Below are 25,225 nucleotides of genomic sequence, written 5' to 3' on the forward strand. Positions count from 1 at the left end.
GATGTTAAATTTGAAGTCTTAGGCCACGGCCCCACTATTAGTATTCGATCAGTATTTTTTCTCAGGAGTGGGAGCCAAAACCAGGTGAGGAACAATCAGAGAAAAAGTATAATGGAAACAAGTGCAGCAATTCTGCTTTTTATTACCCACTCCTGGTTTTGTCCGTGGCCTTATGTAGATTGTATGGTGTGGAATTTACAATCTAAGGGTATGTGCACACGTTGAGTATTTGAAGCAGATTTTTCCACAGCAAAAATCAAAGTGTTGGCAGAAAAAATATTGCATAAAATACATGCGTTTTTACATTTTTTTTATGCGTTTTTACATGTTTTTCCTATTCATTTGAATAAGCGAAAATGCTGCAAAAATGTTGAAAGAATTGATATGCTGCAGATTTGAGAAGAAAAATGCTTTGATGGTTCAAATCAGCAAAAAAAAAAGCAGCATATGCAAGAAATTTCAGAAATCTCATTTACTTTGCGGATACTGGAAAATGCTGCACCAAAAACGCAGCGTTGTAAACAAGTCTTAAAACAGTTCATTTCACATTCTCATTTTGTAGTTCAGAATGCAATTTAATATATCATAGAATGAATCAAATGCTGGTTTTGTAGGCTGTATTACATCACAAGCAACAAAAAGATCTCGTCAGCTTACTGTCTCGTAAGATTTTAAAGTCTTCACTTGATTTCCATGTGGAACTTGCATTTCCTTTCTTCGCTTTAACTTCAGCAAATATCTTTTCATAAACGTTCTCTTTCTTCAATAATTCTGCTGTCATATTGCACAAGTTCTTCATTTTTTCACAGTGTTTCATTCTTTGCCACTTTTCACTGTATCTGAAAATTAAATAATACAACAATGATTTATAATCCTATACTATACTTTTACATGTGTGCTGAGCTAGGTTCCAACTCTTCTACCTAGGTCAACGAGGTAGTGATGTCAAAAATCTGATGAATTCTATTTGTTAGCAGAGGCATCAATTTAATGTATCCTTAGTGATGTAATTTCTTTCCTGGGTCCTAGTACTCAATTATAGGGCACATCATGAAGAAAAATCATTGCGCCCCATCATGCCGTACACTGGCTTGTGCATGCGTATGTATAAACCGAGTGCTTTTAAGGGGCTGTAATGTATAAAAATAATTTGAAACATTTAATTACATTTTGCACTGTACTGTATCTGGCTATAGAGAAGAGGCTAAGTGAGGAAGAACGGAGCAGCAGTGTGCAGCAGTCTGCATGCTCGACTGCCACATATACTCGACTGTCATGCTGGAGATCAGAGGGGATTCCAGTGATCGGACCCCAACTGATCTAGCAGTTACCACCTATCCTGTTGATAGTTTATAACTTACTGTTATCAGAATACCTATTTGGGTCTGCGCTTGAAGCTGTTGATGCTATTCTTTATAATGTCTTGTCTAATACTTACGTATGTCCTCAGATGCCATCTAGTGGCCATAATTATTTCCACATTCCAATACCTTTTAATTGTCCTTTTTGTTTTAGTATTTGATGTCTGCATTGTATTTTACATTTGATAAAGGGTCCTTTTTAAGAAAAAAAATAATCAAAATCTGTCAAAGGTGATCGAATGTAAGCAGGAAATTCCAGTTTTTGTGCCAATGTCTTTTACATTTAGGCTGTCATCACGTATGGGGGATTTGTTGCAGAATTTCTGCAGCTGTTCTCTGGCACACTGATGCTATTTGGATGTTATCAGTGATAGACATTTGTGGGTAATTGTGATCTGTGACTTGGATCAAAAAGTTTGAGACCTTCAATTATTCTTCAAATTATGGGACAAAAGCTTTCAGCTTAACACCTTATCTGACTTCTGAGTCCTGTACAAGTTCTGTCCTTTTTTTTTTTTTACAGATAGAACATATATTATACACTATAGGGCTATTCACATGTCTGTGATTTTTGGTAGATCAAGTGGTCCCCAAAAACTCCAGGTGACAAGTCCCTTTTTGATCCAAGTGCAGTCCGTGTGCTGTCTGTGATGTATGGGAGAATCTTTTCATTTTTGTTTTTAATCAGTGTAAATCATTGCTGAAATACTGATGGTAAAAACTGACCCACTGACCAAACATTGCTGAAAATCGGATTAAAAGCACTGATGAACAACGCTCAGTGTTTTTACGCTCCAGAGAAAATCATAGACTTCTTAATGAGACATAGGCATAATTGCACATAGAGCACAGCAGTGTACGGATCCATGGACTCCTTCATTACTTTGCGTGTACTCATGCTGTGCACTTCTGCCCCAAACTTTGAGCATTTTTTTTCATTCTATACCATATTTCATTCAATACCTAACACATTATTCCCAATATTTAAAATCATCACCTTATCACAGTAGTGGTAGTAACTGGATGACCAGTGGGTATCCAGCCATTGGGGTCCGCCAGTGATTCTTATAATGGGGCTTTGAAATGCTCTTTGGAATGAAGTGGTAGCCACACCAATCCATTTACTGTTTATGGGACTGCCAGAGGTTGCCGGCAGTCCCATCTTTACAAACTAGCCAGTTATGCACATTTGTAGCTCTTTTTTTTCAGTTATCTCCACCATCTCCCTGCCTTCTCTTTGACTTTTCCAATCACTTTCTATAGGCTTTTATATTTCTTACTTATATCCTCATTGCGCTCGACTTTTATCCTGTTCGATTTTTGCACAAATATCACTAATTTCATTTTTATAACATATGCTTTACTTCTCGTCCTGAGTCTTTTCCACCAAGATAGTACTGTAGTTGTAAAATGACTGCCTTGATATGAGCTGGCACCATGACATTCCTAATTATCTGCTAAAGTCTGCTTGAAAAACGTACCATAATATATATTTTTTAATGAACATGAATAGAAGAAATCATGCAACACACACCTTAAAGAGGTTGTCCAGTCAAAAGTGATAAGTCTGCAGTCACTTTGTGTGCCAACTGGCCGTCCGCGTCACTAGACAGGGTGTGGCCTTGCTCCATACACTTGGAGCTGAATGGCCGGGGGTATGTATACCTTATACAGTGCCTACAAGTAGTATTCAACCCCCTGCAGATTTAGCTGGTTGACACATGCGGAATTAACTTGGCATTGTGACATTTGTACTGTAGATCAGCCTGGAAGTGGGAAATGCACTGCAGCAAATTTTTTTTTTTTTTTTTTTTTTAAACGTAAAAAGTTAATTCAGAGTGTCATTTATTATTCAACCCCTCAAACCACAAGAATTCAGTTTGGTCCCCCTAAAGTATTAAGAAGTAGTTCAGGCACCAAGAATAATGAGCTTCACATGTGTGGATTAAAGATCTCTTTTGCCAGCCTTTTCTGACTATTTAAGACCCTCCCCAAACTTGTGAACAGCACTCAGACATGGTCAACATGGGAAAGACAAAGAAGCATTCCAAGGCCATCAGAGACAAGATCGTGGAGGGTCACAAGGCTGGCAAGGGGTACAAAACCCTTTCCAAGGAGTTGGGCCTACCTGTCTCCACTGTTGGGAGCATCATCCGTAAGTGGAAGGCTTATGGAACTACTGTCAGCCTTCCACGGCCAGGACAACCTTTGAAAGTGTCCTCCCGTGCCGAGGCCAGGCTTGTCCGAAGAGTCAAGGCTAACCCAAGGACAACAAGGAAGGAGCTCCGGGAAGATCTCATGGCAGTGGGGACATTGGTTTCAGTCAATACCATAAGTAACGTACTCCACCGCAATGGTCTCCGTTCCAGACGAGCCCGTAAGGTACCTTTACTTTCAAAGCGTCATGTCAAGGCTCGTCTACAGTTTGCTCATGATCACTTGGAGGACTCTGAGACAGACTGGTTCAAGGTTCTATGGTCTGATGAGACCAAGATCGAGATCTTTGGTGCCAACCACACACGTGACGTTTGGAGACTGGATGGCACTGCATACGACCCCAAGAATACCATCCCTACAGTCAAGCATGGTGGTGGCAGCATCATGCTGTGGGGCTGTTTCTCTGCCAAGGGGCCTGGCCATCTGGTCCGCATCCATGGGAAGATGGATAGCACGGCCTACCTGGAGATTTTGGCCAAGAACCTCCGCTCCTCCATCAAGGATCTTAAGATGGGTCGTAATTTCATCTTCCAACAAGACAATGACCCAAAGCACACAGCCAAGAAAACCAAGGCCTGGTTCAATAGGGAAAAAGTCAAGGTGTTGGAGTGGCCTAGTCAGTCTCCTGACCTTAACCCAATTGAAAACTTGTGGAAGGAGCTCAAGAATAAAGTCCACATGAGACACCCAAAGAACCTAGATAACTTGGAGAAGATCTGCATGGAGGAGTGGGCCAAGATAACTCCACAGACCTGTGCCGGCCTGATCAGGTCTTATAAAAGACGATTATTAGCTGTAATTGCAAACAAGGGTTATTCCACAAAATATTAAACATAGGGGTTGTATAATAATTGACCCACACTTTTATGTTTAAAATTTAATAAAATTCAACTGAGCAATATAACTTTTTGGTTTGTAAGATTTATGCTTCTGTTCATAAAACCTACTCTTGTTTGCAGTTTGAAGGCTCTAACTTATTTGCATCTTATCAAACCAGCTAAATCTGCAGGGGGTTGAATACTACTTGTAGGCACTGTACATACCCTCGGGTCTCATACCAGCGAATCCTCACAGTGCACAGTGCGTGCGTTGGAGGGATTCAAAAGTCTGCAGTCACACAGTGACTGTAGACTTATCACTTTTGACTGGACAACCCCTTTAAAGGGAATCTGTCAGCAGGTTTTTGCTAACCTCATCTGAGAGCAGCATAATGTAGGATATCAGACCCTGATTCTAATCATGTATCACTTTGTGTCAGAACTGCTGCATCCTGTAAGCTATCAGAGTTTTTAGATGTAGCATGTAGCAGATCTCAGAAAGCTAACCCCACCCCCATCACAACTTTATATTTACATTGTCTATTGACAGTGAGCTGCTTATCAGAGGAGGGGGTGTGGACAGACCAGGGCCCAAGTGCACTGTGGTCTGGGCAGTGATAATCTCCTGGTGATAAAACTTTCATTGTATTGAAACAACAGCACACAGACTAATAACTTTAACATGGTCCCTATTTACATAGCCACGATATTTATATACAGTTGCGACCAAAAGTTTTGCTTTTTTTTTTTAAGTGTGATTACTTCTGTCTGGTTGTTGTGATGCCATTTTCCTGGTGATGAATGGAAAGTGCATGAAGTTGTCATCATATAAGACCTTAATTTTAGCCAAAATGCTTTTGAATATAGGTATGGTAATTTAATTAAGGAAAACTGACTGCCAAAAGTTTTGCATATACTATTTATTGATCACAACATAGAGAGTAATTCATAGTTTACAATGCCATAATGTAGTATTTTGTAACCTCTTGCTTTAATTACTGCACCACACCGATGGGGGATTGAAGCCATGAGGGTATTCAAGACATCTTGAAGGATCTTGCTCCATTCCATTTGCAAATCTGCAAACAATTCATCTTTATTTCTATGGGTACGGGCCCCAACTCATCGCCCTAACTCATCCCAAGGGTGCTCTATAGGGTTTAAATCAGGTGTTTGGCTTGGTCATTACAACAGGTGAACATTTTTCTTTGCTAACCAATTTTTTGACTAAATTGGATGTGTGGCTAGGATCATTGTCTTGCTGGAATTTCCATCCCCTGCCTACTTTGGTTTTACCATATGGCAGCATTACATTCTCCAGTATATCCTTGTATATAGCTACCTCTTTTTGGCTTTTGCCTGACTTCATTCTCAGAATAATAAGCTTCCTGACATCTGCTGATAAATTTGGCTTTGTCTTTGCCATGGTTTAACCTAAAAACACACAGAAAATAAATAAAGAATTTTAGGCAAAATTCGACTACCCAAGACAAAATATGCAAAACTGAGTAAAAGATCTCTACCCACTCGCGCTCAACTGGTGCAAAAGATTAGCCGCTGCTGGTAGTAAAACAGGCTACGTTTGATCTGCCTCCCTGGTAAGAGGGATATGTATAGTGGAATATATACTACTGCGCTGACATTCACAAGAAACAATATGTGACTGGGAGTAGCCAGAACATCTATATAGTGATTGTCAATAAAGGTGAACCAGATACCATCAACAGAGTGAACCAGCTAATCTCAGGGGTACCCTGTCTACTGTAATGTCAGAAGTAAATGAAAAAGGGCAACAAAGAATAGTCCAGACTCTCTAAAAAAGTCCTAAAACGACTGCTGCAGAGGTCAACATGCATGAACATAAACACTGCAGGTGCCACAAAGGAGAAGGTGGTCAAAGGGCTGAAATACCTGAGCAGTTTGTTATGACCTCCTAAGATGAGCTTGAGTCCTGGAATTCACGTGCGATGCTTCTGCTCTGGAAGAATCTAGTGTGGACGGAAGCTACGCCACTTGCTGCTACCGCACACGGGGGGGCGTGGCGATAAGAATGACGTCACTGCTCAGAGAGCTACAGGACCTGAGACGGGCCACAAAGTCCAATGCGTTTCGAAGGATTCACTGTCCTTCTTCAGGGTGTGGCCCCCCCAGGTGAATAGTGGTTATGTACATAGGTGGATTATAATGAGGGCAATCCGGGCTACCGCCCGGGGCCTCGGGTCTCCAGGGGGCCCAGGGCTCTGGGGTGTTTATGGCCGGATTGCCCTCATTATATGTGCGGCCCCGCGGCACATACCGGCAGACAGTGGCGGGGGGGCCCCCGGACCACTCCCCCAGCAGCAGTGCACGGTCGCTGCTTCTTCTTCGGCCGGGCCAGCACTGCAGCAGTTAACTTCCCTGTGCTGGCCCGACCGCATCACTGCTAGGAGACACGGCCCTGTGCGCGGCCGTGTCTCCTAGCTGTGACGTCACGCAGTGCGCGCCCGGCCTGCAGTGCTACTTACCACCGGAGAGGAGCAGGAGCCAGGAGGACTGGAGCCGAGCCGGGGGATGGTGAGTGTGTGTGTATGTGTATGTATGTATGTATGTGTCTGCAGGCAGATATCATTGTGTGATGTCTGTTTATATGTATTTTTGTGTTTTAAATGTGTTTATGCGTGTATGTATATGTCTGTATATGTTTGTGTGTGCGTGACTGCATGCGTGACTGCGTGCGGCCTCCTGCTGAGCATAGATGTCGCCATGCGGCCTCCTGCTGTCTCTGGGGGAGGGCGCCGTGCGGCCTCCTGCTGTGTATAGATGGCACCGTGCGGCTCCCTGCTGTGTATAGATGGCACCCTGCGGCCTCCCGCTGTGTATAGATGGCTCCGTGCGGCCTCCCGCTGTGTATAGATGGTTCCGTGTGGCCTCCCGCTGTGTATAGATGGCTCCGTGCGGCCTCCCGCTGTGTATAGATGGCTCCGTGCGGCCTCCCACTGTGTATAGATGGCTCCGTGCGGCCTCCCGCTGTGTATAGATGGCACCGTGCGGCTCCCTGCTGTGTATAGATGGCTACGTGCGGCCTCCCGCTGTCTCTGTGTCTGGGCGCCGTGCAGCCTCCCGCTGTGTATAGATGGCACCATGCGGCTCCCTGCTGTGTATAGATGGCACCGTGCGGCCTCCCGCTGTGTATAGATGGCTCCGTGCAGCCTCCCGCTGTGTATAGATGGCTCCTTGCGGCCTCCCGTTGTGTATAGATGGCTCCGTGCGGCCTCCCGCTGTGTATAGATGGCTCCGTGCGGCCTACCGCTGTATATAGATGGCTACGTGCGGCCTCCCGCTGTGTATACATGGCACCGTGCGGCTCCCTGCTGTGTATAGATGGCTACGTGCGGCCTCCCGCTGTCTCTGGGGGGGCGCCGTGCGGCCTCCCACTGTGTATAGATGGCACCGTGTGGCTCCCTGCTGTGTATAGATGGCACCGTGCGGCCTCCCGCTGTGTATAGATGGCTTCCTGCGGCCTCCCGCTGGGTATAGATGGCGCCGTGCGGCCTCCCGCCGTGAATAGATGGCGCCGTGCGGCCTCCCGCCGTGTATAGATGGCTACGTGCGGCCTCCCGCCGTGTATAGATGGCTACGTGCGGCCTCCCGCCGTGTATAGATGGCTACGTGCGGCCTCCCGCCGTGTATAGATGGCTACATGCGGCCTCCTGCCGTGTATAGATGGCTACGTGCGGCCTCCTGCCGTGTATAGATGGCTACGTGTGCTCAATATTGAGTCATACAATTAATGTAAGGCTATGTGCCCACGATGCAGAAATGCTCTGGATTTTTTTTGAGCGTTTCTGCATCTCCCTGGCAGAAAAAACACATGCGGATTGTACATGTGTTTTTCCTGCCAGGGACATGCGGATGTGAAGCGTTCCTCACTAGCAATTCCGCATGTGGGTTGACAAGCGATTTTAGCATCACTTGGAAAGTGCTTGACAACTTGGTCACACTACATAAATCCATGCAACTGGCATGGACTTATATAGTGTGACCGTAAAAGAATGTAAAAAAATAAATATATACTTACCTTCTGATGGCCTGCCGACGTCAGCGGTCGCATGACCCGTCACATGACTAAATGACGTCACGGCAGGTCCTTTTCAGACCATCGCGAGCTGCCGGCAAGCCAGGACGCATCGGATAAAGACACCGGGGGCCATCAGAAGGTAAGTATAATATTTATTTTTTATTTTATTCTTTTTTTACAGGTTCTATGGTACCCGGGTCCGGAGGAGAGTCTCCTCTTCTCCAAACCCGGGTACGATCCGCACATTGAAACGCATGGATTCTGCATGTACAGATGCAGTGATGCGGATTCCATGTGTTCCAATGCAAGTCAATGGCGGCGAAAACGCAGCGCTTCTGCAAAATAATTGTTAGTGCTGCAGATTTTTCCGCAATGATAATCCGCAGGGAAATTTCCGCTGCATATGCACAGCACATGCAGATTATCATTGGGGAACATGACAGACATTCTACCAAGCGTTTTTTAAGCGTTTCTGCAGCGGAATTGCCGCTGCGGAAACGCTTAAAAAACGCATATTGGGCACACAGCCTAAAAAAAATTATTGTAATTAATAAGTTGTGCCAAATTAATTTCACGTGAACTATCACATGATCTATCACAGGAGATCATGTGACATGTCAAGTGATACTGTGGCACCCCAGGGGTCTGGTTTCCACAGTAACGGCAGTGTTATGTCTGAGAGCAGGTGGGAGGTCTCTTGGTCAGGAATCCTATGCATGCCACACCTCCTGCCCAGTCCTGGGAGGGGAAGGACTTCCCCTATATAAACCTGGGGCTGAGGCAGGGTTAGAGAGTTGAGAGGGAGAGTTCAGCCAGGAGGGCTGACAGGGAGCTGTGGCTCCGGCTGGGCCCAGCTCCTGGGCCATGCCAGAAGTAGAGAAGAGAAGCAGCATAGGAAGAAACAACAGGAGCTCTGTGGGAGCAGTGTTACAAAGAGTCAGGGGCTGGCAGCTGCAGAGCTCGCCCTGACTGAGAAGATTTCTTACCGGACCCGGAGTCCGAGGCTGTGGGGACTAACTCCTACCCAGCAGCAGAATCCGTCAGGCAGGGGATTTCAGGTCCTCTGGCCAAGAAACCCGAAGGCACGGTCACACGCATGGGACCAGCACCGCCGTCGTGGAGTGGAAGCTACTAGAAGGCCCCGAGTCACCGGCCATACGGGTGAGCACCACACGGTACACTCAGGGACGTGGGCTACTTATACTCGCTTCTAGCAAGGTAGCCAGAAGAGTATCGTTAGTTTGGGAGGCCTACAACTCCGCCTGGCCAGGGGAGATCCCATCTGCTCAAGGACTGACCAGGCCCCAACCGCTAGCCAGTACTCCGGGAGGGTCTATCTTTGTCACCAGTAAAGACCCTGAACTACACCGCATCGTCTCTGAGTGGTTCCTGCTACCCCCATCATCCACGTCGGCTGCCCTGAGGCCATACCCTTCCCGTTGGGGGTTATACTATCACGCTGCACAATCCTACCACCGGCCTCAGCGGTCTGCCCTGCAGCAGCAGCTCCTTAGCTGTACTCAACGGGTGGCGTAGTCGTCCAACATCTACCGCTGATACAGCGCCACTTAGTCTGACTCCCTGGGTACGGACCGGATCACCGCCACGAGACTACAACCCTCAAGAGATCCGGCTCCGGGTAAGCTCCCGCGTGCGCAACGCAGCGCGACACAGGCCCAGGGGCACGTCAGCTTTTGGCGTAGTCGGCAGGATTTCGTGCCCGCAACCACCGGGTACTGCGTGCCTGAAAAAGACTGTTCAAACTTACCAGTGGTGAAGATTCCCACCATCCGGCGCCATCTTCAGCCTTCCTCCCGCCATCGGTGAAGATTCCCGCCATCCGGCGCCATTTTCAGCCTTCTTCCCGCCTTCCGTGGAGTTTTCCCGCCGTTGGACGCCATCTTGAAGACGCCGCGCGGGAAGAAGAGGGGCGTGGACTCCAAAAGCGCGCGAGAACTGAAGCCCCGCCTCACGTCCGGACGTTGCGTAAGGTCCTGGAAGGAGCCCAGCAGACGCCGACGTCACAGGAGCGCGACGGAAGGTCCTCGACCCTGACGATCCACTGCGGAGCCGCGGCCTATGGAAGAGGATCATCGCAAGGTAGGCCACGGTCCACTGGGGGGGAGGAAAATGTCGGATACGGAGGAGAGCTTCACTGCCTCAACCCCCGCCAGCACCAGCGCTGCTGCAGTCATGCCTTTCACCATGCCCTATATCCCGGGAGCAGCCTGGCTACCCCAATACTCAGGGGAGTCACATACCCTGAATGACTTTAGAGAAAAGCTGGATAGCCTCTTCCAGGTGTACCCCCTCACAGAAGAGCAAAAAGTGAGCATCCTGGTGGCCCAACTAACCGGGGCAGCCCAAAGGGAGGTAAAGTCCTGGCCACCTGGGAGGAGGACTGTCGCAGAGATACTAACCCAGCTAACCGAGGAGGAGCTGCAGTACTACCAATACGAGGAAAGCCAAGAGGACCCGGACGGGTCTGAGGACTACCCTCAGGAGGGAGCACAAAGAGGACATAGCTACTGAAGGGAAGTAGCATGAATAAAGAGCTGTAAATAGTTACCCGTTAGGGTACAAGGACTGCTGCTAATTAAAATATGGTCCCCGTTGGGATTAGTGAATTGTTCCCCGTGTGTCCCTATCCCTTACCAGGCTGAGGACTGTGAGCAGCCATCCCCTATCCCTTACCAGGCTGAGGACTGTGAGCAGCCAATCCTTATCCCCACTGGCCGAGGACTGAGAGCGGCCATATCCTGTAAATAATTATGTGTTTCTAGTAATTTATAGGAGTCCTTGGTGGATTTACCGGGAATCCTTTGTACAGTTAGTGGAGCGTAACCCAGGATGGACTAAAAGACTGTTAAGGACTCGGGGCAGGACAGACCCCTACCTGGTTACGTCTCCCTGTTTTGGTGAAATGGACACCTTTGTTTTCTTCAAAGACTGCACCCGGTTGCGGACACGCCGTAACCATCTTTATGTGTTTTTCTTATTGTATTATTATTGTTTATACCTTGTTATGTTTTTCTAAAAATATGTTTAGTCCCGGAGTACTAAATTTCACTAGGGGGGAATGTGGCACCCCAGGGGTCTGGTTTCCACAGTAACGGCAGTGTTATGTCTGAGAGCAGGTGGGAGGTCTCTTGGTCAGGAATCCTATGCATGCCACACCTCCTGCCCAGTCCTGGGAGGGGAAGGACTTCCCCTATATAAACCTGGGGCTGAGGCAGGGTTAGAGAGTTGAGAGGGAGAGTTCAGCCAGGAGGGCTGACAGGGAGCTGTGGCTCCGGCTGGGCCCAGCTCCTGGGCCATGCCAGAAGTAGAGAAGAGAAGCAGCATAGGAAGAAACAACAGGAGCTCTGTGGGAGCAGTGTTACAAAGAGTCAGGGGCTGGCAGCTGCAGAGCTCGCCCTGACTGAGAAGATTTCTTACCGGACCCGGAGTCCGAGGCTGTGGGGACTAACTCCTACCCAGCAGCAGAATCCGTCAGGCAGGGGATTTCAGGTCCTCTGGCCAAGAAACCCGAAGGCACGGTCACACGCATGGGACCAGCACCGCCGTCGTGGAGCGGAAGCTACTAGAAGGCCCCGAGTCACCGGCCATACGGGTGAGCACCACACGGTACACTCAGGGACATGGGCTACTTATACTCGCTTCTAGCAAGGTAGCCAGAAGAGTATCGTTAGTTTGGGAGGCCTACAACTCCGCCTGGCCAGGGGAGATCCCATCTGCTCAAGGACTGACCAGGCCCCAACCGCTAGCCAGTACTCCGGGAGGGTCTATCTTTGTCACCAGTAAAGACCCTGAACTACACCGCATCGTCTCTGAGTGGTTCCTGCTACCCCCATCATCCACGTCGGCTGCCCTGAGGCCATACCCCTCCCGTTGGGGGTTATACTATCACGCTGCACAATCCTACCACCGGCCTCAGCGGTCTGCCCTGCAGCAGCAGCTCCTTAGCTGTACTCAACGGGTGGCGTAGTCGTCCAACATCTACCGCTGATACAGCGCCACTTAGTCTGACTCCCTGGGCATGGACCGGATCACCGCCACGAGACTACAACCCTCAAGAGATCCGGCTCCGGGTAAGCTCCCGCGTGCGCAACGCAGCGCGACACAGGCCCAGGGGCGCGTCAATACATCAGGTGTGTGTGTGGGGGGGGGGGCGCGCCTTCTAAACTGCCCGGGGCCCTTGCTACTCTTAATCCACCCCTGGTTTTGTAGCCCTACTAATTGAGACATCCTGGCTATTCCAATAATGGACCCTTCTGTATGAGAATGCCTCAGTCCAGCTGGAGACTATTACCAACAAAAGAAAAAACTAAAACCTAGAACCCAAGTGAAAGCAGCATATATAGTGAATGTGTATAGATATTAAGAAATGTATATATTTTCCTGTCTTTGTGTTTTTATATTTTTATAATTTTATAACAACAAACCCATGACAACATTATGAAGTAATTAAAAACTCTATTTTATATTTAAAAATGTGACCTAAAACTTTTAATGCAATAAAAATATAAAAATATGTATATTTATTTTCATTGCCACCTGTGTCCACTCCAGTATAAATACAATAAAAATGTACAGATGTATAGATGTCTGTTATGCACATGCAAAACAAGATAGAAAACCAAGCTGTTTGTTTTAAAATACTCAGACATCTATACAAATCTTTAAAACTCTGTAAAAATCTCAGGGCATACCAGGGACTGTTCGTCCCCAGAGGTTGCTTGAGCAGGGGGTTGAATTAAAATAATATAAGAAAAGAGAAGAAAAGAAAGGGGGCACCTAGTTGAAGGTGTATAGTTCAATTTCATGATTCAAGCCCCTAGGTGCCAAACTGTCCAGAGTGAAAATCCATTTGGATTCCACCCTGGACTATTTGCTTCAGAAAGTCACCCCCTCTCCAATTCCTTTGTACTGTTTGGATCCCACAAAAGGACATGCCTATGCAGGATCGGTTATTTTGGTCAGCAAAATGGCAGGACAGCGGATGCCCTTTAAAACCTTTTTTAGTGTTATCCACATGTTCCTTAATTCTTATGTGACACCCCAGGGGTCTGGTTGCCACAGTGATAGAGATATTACGTCTGAGAGCAGGTGGGAGGTCTCTTGGTCAGGAATCCTATGCATGCCACACCTCCTGCCCAGTCCTGGGAGGGGAAGAACTTCCCCTGTATAAACCTGGGGCTGAGGCAGGGTTAGAGAGTTGAGAGGGAGAGTTCAGCCAGGAGGGCTGACAGGGAGCTGTGGCTCCGGCTGGGCCCAGCTCCAGGGCCATGCCAGAAGTAGAGAAGAGAAGCAGCATAGGAAGAAACAACAGGAGCTCTGTGGGAGCAGTGTTACAAGGAGTCAGGGGCTGGCAGCTGCAGAGCTCGCCCTGACTGAGAAGATTTCTTACCGGACCCGGAGTCCGAGGCTGTGGGGACTAACTCCTACCCAGCAGCAGAATCCGTCAGGCAGGGGATTTCAGGTCCTCTGGCCAAGAAACCCGAAGGCACGGTCGCACGCATGGGACCAGCACCGCCGTCGTGGAGCGGAAGCTACTAGAAGGCCCAGAGTCACCGGCCATACGGGTGAGCACCACACGGTACACTCAGGGACGTGGGCTACTTATACTCGCTTCAAGCAAGGTAGCCAGAAGAGTATCGTTAGTTTGGGAGGCCTACAACTCCGCCTGGCCAGGGGAGATCCCATCTGCTCAAGGACTGACCAGGCCCCAACCGCTAGCCAGTACTCCGGGAGGGTCTATCTTTGTCACCAGTAAAGACCCTGAACTACACCGCATCGTCTCTGAGTGGTTCCTGCTACCCCCATCATCCACGTCGGCTGCCCTGAGGCCATACCCCTCCCGTTGGGGGTTATACCATCCACGCTGCACCATCCTTCCACCGGCCTCAGCGGTCTGCCCTGCAGCGGCAGCTCCATAGCTGCATTCAACGGGTGGCGTAGTCGTCCATCATCTACCGCTGATACATCGCCGCTCAGTTTGACTCCCTGGGCACGGACCGGATCACCGCCACGAGACTACAACCCTCAAGAGATCCGGCTCCGGGTAAGATCCCGCATGCGCAACGCAGCGCGACACAGGCCCAGGGGCGCGTCACTTACATCTAATCTACTTTTGGTTCGGCCTACATATATTTTATTACACAGGCAACGAATCATATAGATAACACCTGTTGTGTGGCAGGAGGTGTATTCTTTGATGTTAAAGTATTTTTTACCACTTGAGTCAGTAAAGGTGGTCCGTATATCTGTTTTTATTTTTGGACGAGTGCAGCAAGCGCACCAGCCGCATGGCTTAAAGCCCATATTTTTAGGTGCCAGAATGCCCACACTGACCTTAGATTGTGTAGGAATGTTTGGTTTTATTTTTATGGAGGGGGCCACAAGGTTACCCACTGTTTGGGCTTTTCTAAAGATGAATCTTGGGCGGTCTGGTAAAGACTCCCCTATAGTTTTGACTTGTGGCAGGATGGCCCAATATCTACTGAAAATATTTCTAAAGTTTCGATGGTTAGAATGGTATTGCGTAAATATTGGTAATTGATGTATCTGCTGTGAAATAGTGTATGGTTCAACTACTTCCTTTTGTTTAAATACTAAATCTCTGCGGGGGATTTTTTGTACCTCATGTATTGATTTTTCCAGATGCCCTCTATCATATCCTTTGATTAAAAATTGTTTTTTTCGCATATTCAGACTCATTCAGAAAATCCTCCTTATTGGTGCAATTACGGCGAATACGGGTGAACTGCCCCTTGGGGGTATTGGTCAGCCACACTGGTAGATGACAACTAGTGATGTGTATAGTTGACAACCATGTGCTTTCAGTTTACTAAAATCACCAGGAAAATGGCATCACAACAACCAGACAGAAGTAATCACACATTAAAAAAAATGCAAAACTTTTGGTCGCTAGACTCGCTACGTCCACACATGAAAGAAAAAACCAACAATACCATCGTCTTTAGTGCCATATAAGTAAATTAGATACATACACTTTGTACTTAATCTCATATTTGCAGGTGGGTTGTCCATCACATGTTGTTTCCCAATGCAGCATTGTGCAAAAGTTTGAAGAATTGAAAAACACCTTTAAAACTTCTAACGCTGTATGTACACATGATATATCTAAGGAGAAATAACAAGAATATATTTTTTACTGCACTGCTACATATCTCTGTTTCTCCTTCTACATACTGTAATTCTGATGTCAGTTATTGTAAATCACAGATGAAGCTTCCATGTGAACATATCACACCATGATAATGAATGACATCTGAAAGATAAGTTTGCAACTGATAGCAAACATTATACAAAAAGGCACATATTCAAAGGGATTTTCTGTTATAAGAAGTTACTACCTATCCATGTACTGTACATTACCACTCTGTTCAGACAGTAACAAAAAAAATGTCCAATTCTGCCAATTCTGATTGATCAATAACCTTTCAGGGTCCAACCAAAAAAAACCCTATTTCCTATTACCTTTGGATATGTAACTTTATATTTGGAATATATTTAGAGCCATGAATGTGTGTCTTATTAGATGTTAGCAGGTCTGGACATTATACAGGGAGGGACAAACCAAATGTTCAACCTGCATGCCAACTATTTTAGAGAAAGGGGCCTATTACTGTCTATGTCTGTCCCCAGCAGGTCCTACACATCTCCTGAAGTCCCATAAACACGTACACTGGGATTAAGCAACAGTCATGCAAATTCAATAGGGCATTCTAAATCAATGTTTCCAACCCTACTATCATTTGCTGGGGAATATTTGAGGTCTCCCATACATGTTAGATTCTTGGCTAGTCCCCTGAGATTGTTGTAAACACAGCCGCAATAATATTTTCTTTTCTTTTTGTTACATTTTATATTTATTTTAAATTTTCATAGAGAAAATAAAACAACAAAGCAACATTAGTAAGAGAAAAAACATCACAAAAATTACAGCTACTTCCTAAATCACCAATCAAAAATTACTAGGGAAAAAATGGAACTAATGAAAATACTATTACCAGGGAAGGGGAGTGAGGGGGGATTTCCAAAGTGGTGCTGGAGTCACGTGAATATTTCAACATACTGTATATATATCCCGATTCCCAGAGAAAACCTCTCAGCATGGGTAGATACTGTAATCATCCTTAACACCACTGGGACCAAATCTGCCAAATCTGATTCTTATAATTGCCCCTCTAGATTTCTTTAAATTCTTCCATTTTCTCCAGGTTCATGACTACTCCCAACCATTCCTCGATTGCTGCGATCATCTATGCTTTTCAATATTTGGGACTCATATAATGTGCTGCACTAATATTTTCTTACATTAAATTAAAATAGTATGTAAAAACTAAATGCACTTATCAAACAGGTTATATATTTTTCAAGATCTCTGGCTACACAGTACAGAGTCCAGCATAGTTTTAAAGACCATTGGACACAATAAATCTTTGTTATCACAAGCGAATGCAAAATTGTTCGTTTTACATCCAGAAAAAAACTGACGATTGTCACACACATGAAATCCGTATGCCATCCTTGTGTCCATTTTCAACATCCGTGTTGATTTTGCATATTTGTATGATGTAAATTTTTTAGATGAACAATTTAACAAATAAAAAAGGCTTGCATATCTGTGAAAAACGCATGACATATGGATGGTAATCTGTGTGTTATCCATTTTTACAAACCCATTAAAGGGTTGTTCAGCTCTAGGCTACAAGTCTGCAGGCACTCTATGTGACTGCAGACTTGTGAATCCTCACATCGCGTGGCGGGAGCACAATCACAAAGCAGAATTGATCCACCTCCATGCTGAATGGTTGGTTACATGTTCTTTTCCTGAAATTCTGTGCCCTCTTTTTTTCCACACATACCTTTGATCATTGTGACCAAAGAGTTCTATTTTAACCTCATGGGTCCACAGAACTTGTTTCCAAAATTCATCCAGTTGTTTAGATGTTCTTTTGTATACCTCTGAAGCTGAATTTTATGGGGAGGACGCAGGAGAGGTTTTCTTCTGATGACTCTTCCATGAAAGCCATATTTGTGCAGATGACTCTGAACAGTAGATCAATGCACCACAACTCCAGAGTCTACTAAATCTTTCTGAAGGTCTTTTGCAGCAAAGTGCAGGTTATGATTTGCCTCTCTAGCAATCCTATGAGCAGCCCTCACTGAAATTTTGCTAGGTCTTCCAGACCTTATCTTGACCTCCACTGTTCTTGTTAACTTCCATTTCTTAATTACATTTCCAACTAACAAAACGGCAACTTGAAAACACTTTGCTAGCTTCTAATACCTTCTCCTGCTTTGTGGGCCTCCACCATTTTAATTTTCAGAGTGCTAGGCAGATGCTTAGAAGAACCCATGGCTGCTGTTTTTTGGTTAGAGGAAGCTGGGCTTTTATAAAGCTGGCAAATTTGCATCACCTGGCATTTCCTAATGATGATAGTGAACAAGTCATAACCCTAACAGGCTAATAGAGGTCTGAAACCTTGGTCAAAGTTATCTGAGCACAGGAATCTCCAAGGGTGCCTAAACTTTGCATCGGCCCATTTTCCTTTTTTTAATTTTAAAAATGTAAAAAAATGACATTTTTTGCTACCTAAAATACAAAGGAAATGTGTTATCTTAAACTTTTGCCCTTTTAGAGATCATTTCAACTTCAACTTACCTGTTCACAAATTCAATAACAGTAATTTGGGCCAGAGGTGCCCAAACTTTTACATGTCACTGTATGCAAATTGCAAACTTGCGGTCATGCACCCCCCATTCCTGGTGCCAGCACATAGACTGACTGCAGACTTGTAGACTAAGGCCGGACAACCCCTTTAACTTATAATGGGTGAATCTAATCCAGAATATGGATCAAAGTATTGCATGCTGCAATTTTTTATACTCAAACCATTGGTCTGTATGTAAAAACTTTCATATGAACTGCCCCATTGACTTGCATTGGTCACTGGGCAGTCTATATGCTATCAGTTTCGTTTGCAGTCAGCACACAGACGTTTAAAACAATCATCTGAACGAGTCCTAAGTGTGCAAAAAAAAAACATATGGAATAGAATCATAGAATGGTAGAATTGGAAGGGACCTCCAGGGTCATCGTGTCCAACCCCCTGCTCAAAGCAGGATTAACTAAATCATCTCAGACAGATATCTGTCCTGCCTCTGTTTGAAGACTTCCATTGAAGGGGAACTCACCACCTCTCGGTCCAGCCTGTTCCACTCATTGATCACACACACTGTCAAAATGTTTTTTCTAATATCTAATCTGTCCTTCAGATATTTGTAGACAGCTATTAAGTCTCGTCTCAGTCTTCTCTTTTACAAGCTAAACAATCCCAAATCCTCTAACCGTTCCTCATAGGACATTGTTTGCAGACCGGTCACCATTCTGGTCGCTCTTCTCTGAACTTGCTACAGTTTCTTCATTTCTTTTTTAAGATGTGGTGTCCGGACACAGTATTCCCAATGAGGTCTGACCAAAGAGGAGTAGAGGGGGAAAATTACTTCACATGATCTAAACTGTATGCTTCTGTTAATGCAACCCAGAATAGTGTTTGCCATTTATGCTGCTGCATCACACAGTTGACTCATGTTCAGTCTATGATCTATTAGTATACCCCAGTCTTTTTCACATGTGCTGTTGCTAAATCCTATTCCTCCCATTCAGTATATGCTTTTTTCATTTTTATTGCCCAGATGTAGTACTTTGCATTTTTCCCTGTTAAAAACCATTCTGTTAGTTACTGCCCACTGCTCCAGTTTATTTAGGTCTTTTTGAATCCTCTCTCTCTCTTCTCTAGTGTTAGCTATCCCTCCTAGCTTTGTGTCATCAGCAAATTTAATCAGTTTACCCTCAATTCCTTCATCTAAATCAGTGTTTCCCAAACCCCATCCTCACGGCCGCCCACAGGTCATGTTTGCAGGATCTGCTTAGTATTACACAGGTGATTGAAGCATCATCAAGGCATCAGGAGTTCTCTCACCTGTGCAATACTAAGGAGATCCTGAAAACATGACCTGTGGGGGGCCGTGAGGATGGGGTTTGGGAAACACTGATCTAAATCATTGATAACGATATGGAAACTATCTATATGTTATACATTTTTTTCCCCAGATCCATAAAAACTAATGTTGTACGAATGTAAAAAATGAACGCAATGAGTATACAGAAGTGATTTAATCACCTATGGAACATAATATGGATGAAAAATTGTCTGTTTTCTGCCAGCAAAAAAGATGATTTTTTTTATGCTTGCCTGAGCTAAAAAGTAGAGAGCAGCATTTGGGGATCAGTTTATTCTTATGTAGGTGCAGAGATTAGGGTAAATTTAAACAATAGACAGACCTACTTTTTTCACAGACAGGCCCCAATTTATCAGTTTTTTCCAGTATTCTGGTATAAAACTGTAAGTTACAACAGAAATGGTACACCTATCACTGACTGGAGTACATTTTTTTATTTTTACAGTTTTTATGCAGCACTTATTAGCTAAATTAGGTTCCTTGAGTATTTTTTAATTGTGGTTTTAGTACATTTTTTATGTGTTTTTATCATGTTTTTTTGCGCTACAGTTTTTGTCTCTATTTGGTATGTCTGTTTCAGAATTGCAATGTATCCGCAAAAAATAGATGCTATACTGTGGCTCTGTTTGGCATCAGATTTTTTTTTTTTGCACATCCATAGACTTGAATGGATGAGTTTCATCTGACACACGGAAGAAACAAAGAAACAAGTGCATGCTGCAATTTTTTCTACACGCAGATTCGGTCAGTGAAAAAAAATTGCACTGCCCCATTGAATAATATTGGTCCTAGTGCTGGCTGTTTTTTCACACATAGCAGTTGGACATAAAAATACACTTGTGTGAACATACCTATACTGAATCAGATGGAAAGTCCTTGCTAGAGGATTATTTCATTTACGACTCAACGATTATTCTGACACTATCAATCATTCCTCAGTCTGGTACAGAGGGATGCCTCAAACTAACTCCCAATAAATAACTTTAAACAATCAGAGTAGAAGAAAATATTTTTTTTATCAGCAGAAAAATATGACAATGCTTAGATAAATAAAAAAGTAATACTTACATAAACTGCTCCACATACACAGTTTCAGGAGCAGAACCATCTTGCTTGTAGGTGAATTTTGCTCTCAGGTACTTTGCATGACAATTTACTTCTCTCTCAGTTAGCATAGGAAAATAACTTCTCCATTTTAGCAACGGAGATCACGTTTTCTTATCTTTCCTTTATTATTATGTGGGCAGGTCATTCCTCTCTGAAGCTACATTTGTTTTCTAGAACAAAAAACTACTAGTTCAGATTTTTCACTGTGAATTAAATTTTATATTTTGAGTAATAATTAAAGGGCTTGTCCACTTTATCTTTATTTAAACAAATGTGTTGGGCACATGATTAATATATAAGTAATATAGGTTCTTCTCCTGTACATACTACACAGCTCTCCTGTCCACAAGATGGATGCTGGTGGAGGAACATATGACCAGACCTGTTCATGTCACTTTAGAAAGCTCTTTTAGCAATTGGAGGAGACTGATGGACAGGTCTGGTCACATGCTCCTCCACCAGTAGTCATATTGTGGATGGAAAAGCAGTGCAGTCTGTGAGGAAATCTGCACTAACACAACCTAGCAAAAGGAGATTAAAATTATCCCTATTTTCAGTGGCTTTTTAGGCTGCGTGCCCACGTTGCGGATTACAAGCGTTTTTGATGCGGATTTTCCGCAGCGTAAACGCTTGTAAAACGCTTGTTAATCCGCCCCCCATGGTCCCCAATGAGAATCCGCAAGTTCAATGCCCATGCTGCGGATTTTTCCACAGCGTTTATGCTGCGTTCAAAAATCCGCAGCATGTTCATTAATTTTGCATTTCCGCATGCGGAATTGCCTTATTCAATGCATGAAAAAACGCAAGGCAGTTCCGCATGTCGAAAACGCGTGAAAAACGCCTGATAAACGCGTGCGGAATTCCGCATGCGTTTTTCCGGGAGAGGACATGCGGAAATGAAGCAGAAATTTTCTGCTTCATTTCCGCAACGTGGGCACATAGCCTTAAGGCGTCATCAATACAGAATATAACCTAGCAGTTTAGGATTTATTCATAACAAACAGGATTTAGGGACAAGTGAATGGCTCCAAACTTGAGTGTAGCTATTGTACCTATTAATCCATCTCTTCCTGCTAAACATAGCACTAATCAAATAAAGTAAATATATGTAATTAACCCATTGGAGAAGGCCACCATACATGTGCAGCGGCCATGCACCGTTCGCCCGACAATATCTTACATGAACTGAGCTAGCTCCAATCGCATCAGTTTAACCACCTCAAAGCCACTGTGAAGCAGGATTTAAAAGACCATAAGCCATGGGCTGCCATATTACAACTCCCTTGAAGTAAAGCCTATGGCGGGACTTCACAGGAAACCATTGATTTCACAATACATTAGTATTCAGAGATGGGATATAGCACAAATATATAATAGATTGGGCTAGGAACATAACCTTCTGACAGTTGGAAAAATATGAAATAAAGTCCATCCATCCATTCAAAAGCCAAGAGGTGGACATCCAGGCAAAATATCAGAGTCAACAAGTCGGCTTATCACAAGGTCTATCAGTTCTGGCGCACCAGACACAGAAGTGGAGGTGGCTCATATGCTTCATAATAGTGAGATCACAGACATCCATGCAAGCACCGTGTGACGCACGTTACACAAGTCTGGAATGGTGACCTGAAAAAGGGTGAAGAAGTCTCAACTAGTGATGAGCGAGTATGTTCGGTTATATGTTTGAATCACTCCCATACGCATGATTTGCGACTGTTTGACAGCTTTAATACATGTGAGGAATGCTTGTTTCTTAAGCATTCCTCACATGTATTAAAGCTGTCAAACACTCGCAAATCATGCACACGGGAGTGATTCAAACATACAGTATCATCGAGTACTAGTCTCAACCTCAATATCGTCATAAGAAGCGTTGGCTCGAGTTTGCAAAAAAGTACGAATAGTGGACAGTAGAGGATTGGAAATGGGTGATTTAGAGCGATGAGAAGAAAGTCAATAGACTAGGTCTGATGGGTGCAAATGGGTCTAGAAGAAATAAGGGAAAAAGGGGCTGATGGATCGAGAAATTGAAGGAACTGTAAGGCTCAATGGAGAAAGCCTGGTGATATGAGGTTGTTTCACAGCCAAAGGCTTTGGATACTTGACTAGGATTGATGGCGGTCTCAATACAGAGCAATATGTGAGTATCCTACAAAACGAGTTACTTCACAAACTCGAGTACTATGGGTATGAAAAGGACGACATAGTGTTCCAGCAGGTCAAAGACCAAAGGCATACGTCGAGATTGGCGAAGAAATTGTTCAATGTCAATGAAGTAGAGGTGCTGGATTGGCCAACACAATCCCCAGACCTCAACCCAATCAAACACTTGTGGGTAGAGTTGAAGAAAAAGCTGTATGTGTACCCAAGTGAGTCGACCAGTATACACCAACTCTGGGAATGTTTAGAACAGACCTGGGATCAGATCTCAGTTGAGACATGCTTGAATCTGATCAAGAGCATGCCCAGAAGGATTCAAGAACTGTTGAAAATCAAAGGTGGATTTACAAAATACTAACAATACAATAAAAATAAACATTTTGATTTTTAGGAGCAAAACAGTAACAATGCAGTGACATGACAAGAATTTGCATAACTAATCATATGCTAAATACAGTAGTTGCAGGTTAAATTTATGTATTAGATAGCCAAGATGATTGTCTATAAAATGATAGTAGTCTCATGTTCGAAGCTGTAGTGGATGGTGAGAAATGGAGCCTGAAAGTCATAAGTTCAAAACACTGTTACCCTTTTGCTCATCAGTGTATAAAGTCATTATACAGGCAAGAATGTTTCCTAACATTTTTACTTGTAAAATCCATTTTATCTTCGGTTTTGTATGTTTTGTCGTCAGTCCGTAAAAGTGGAGTAATACTCTGACAACATTCCCTGTAGTGACCTGGGAGTCAGAGATGCGTCCAAGCGTCTTCCCCACGTTGTTCCCATTCCATTTGAGCGCTGTTTCCATCCATTTCAGCGATTTTCCTTAACCCCCCCCCCACCCCCACCAGACTTTCTGTTGGGATCTTCTGGAAAATGTTTCCCAATGACTTCCTTTCCTTTCCAAGCGTCTGACCTGCTCAATTTGAGTACCGGGCACTTGAGCATTTTAGTGCTTGCTCATCACTAACCCTCACATTTATTTATTTTACTCACTTATATAGCGCCACTAATTCCACAGTGCTTTACAGAAATCAGCATCACTGTCCCCATTGGGGCTCACAATCTAAACTCCCTATCCGTATGTCTTTGGAGTGTGGGAGGAAACTAGAGAACCTGGAGGAAACCCACACAAACATGGGGAGAACATGCAAACTCCTTACAGATGTTGTTCTTGGTGGGATTTGAAACCAGGACGCCAGCGCTGCAAAGCAACAGCGCTAACCACTGAGCCACAGTTCTGCCCATTAAACCTTTCTTACCATTTTCTTCTTACAATTCTCCACCTAAATGACGTTCTCTGGTTTCAAATGCACTCTGCTAGAAATTCTTATCTTGAGCCCATTCTTCTCTGTTCCCCAGTCACCTAGGAGTTAAACAAACTGCTGAAATACTCTTTTATAGTAGTGGCCCAAATGGAGATAGGATGTCAAAGGACTTATAGCATCTTGCCCTTAGTGTGTGCAGTTGAAGCCCTCACGTTAGGTGCCTCTGTTTTTACAGATCTTCCTGAGGCACAAGGGCTCAATACTATCTTGGCCATAGTGGACTATTTCTTCATTATGTTCATTTTGTTCCATTATCAGGACTTCTATCTCATCCACAGTTGGCAGAATTCTTTTTCAAAGAATTCTTCTGGTTCCACGTTCTCCCAGCTCACATAGTTTCTGTCCATGGTGTGCAATTTGTGTTTAGATTCTGGAGGGTGCTCTGCAAGAAGTTCTATGATCTTCCAATCCCTCCGCGAAAAGTATTAAGCTCTTACGATCCCTCCGATGTAATTAAAATGGGCCCGTCATCTTATGTTTGCCTATTGCCTCATCAGTGCATCCATTCCCAGCAAGGAACAGTCATTGAGTGATAAAGAGGTGTTAAGCTACTGTTTCCATCATTATGATGGGTTTACCTCCCAAACCTGCAGTTTCTATTGATCATGCTGTTTTTAAAGTAGGGTCTTCTAATTTATTTAGAACACTGCAAGCTGTTTCCAGTGTCCAAGCATTTCAGAGAGGGCCAAGTGGACCCCTTTGTGTTGGGCGCCCTTATTTGAATTATTTATGTATTAAACTGCACGTATGTAACTTTGCCACTACGCATGTGGTTGTCCTGAGGAAGGAGTCCGTTTTGACTTTGAAACGCGTTGATATTAAACCACTTCAATTTATTGTGTATTCGGATTCTTTTTGGAATCAGCAAGGCATTTGAAGTCCACAATTACTGGCTTTATGGTACAATTTATACTTATTTATGGATGATGCAGCAGCTGACAACTATGCAATAGTAGTGGCTGTGTCACACATAACCCTATCAGGTGAGCATATTACCATCGTTCATCAGCCTTATATACTTGGATAAGACCCTATTGCGCTTTGCACATTTTTTTCAATAAAAGTGTAAACACTTATGAAATGCTTGTAATTGTACTTCAATAACCATAGAAACATCTTTGA

At 44.4% G+C, this 25,225-nt stretch overlaps 1 protein-coding gene across 2 annotated transcripts in view; it reads right to left on the reverse strand.

The window, feature by feature from the left end:
• Nucleotides 1-20,708, reverse strand: part of LOC141258221 (uncharacterized) — a 67,591-nt gene extending 46,883 nt beyond the window's left edge. The window contains exons 1-4 of one of the 2 annotated variants that reach the window (XM_073673235.1): nucleotides 20,577-20,688; nucleotides 18,681-18,957; nucleotides 15,467-15,599; nucleotides 658-839 (exon numbers count right to left, since the gene is read on the reverse strand). In XM_073673235.1, the coding sequence (XP_073529336.1) occupies nucleotides 658-839; nucleotides 15,467-15,531 (247 nt within the window). In that variant the 5' untranslated portion in view covers nucleotides 15,532-15,599; nucleotides 18,681-18,957; nucleotides 20,577-20,688. Of the gene's footprint in view, nucleotides 1-657; nucleotides 840-15,466; nucleotides 15,600-18,680; nucleotides 18,958-20,576 lie in introns of both variants that reach the window. The other variant, XM_073673234.1, reaches the window with a different exon arrangement.
• Between the last annotated feature and the right edge of the window lie 4,517 nt (nucleotides 20,709-25,225).

This window comes from Phyllobates terribilis, unplaced genomic scaffold, assembly GCF_046119375.1.
Source record: "Phyllobates terribilis strain yellow unplaced genomic scaffold, ASM4611937v1 Scaffold_3__8_contigs__length_932513732, whole genome shotgun sequence".
Classification (NCBI taxonomy): domain Eukaryota; kingdom Metazoa; phylum Chordata; class Amphibia; order Anura; family Dendrobatidae; genus Phyllobates; species Phyllobates terribilis.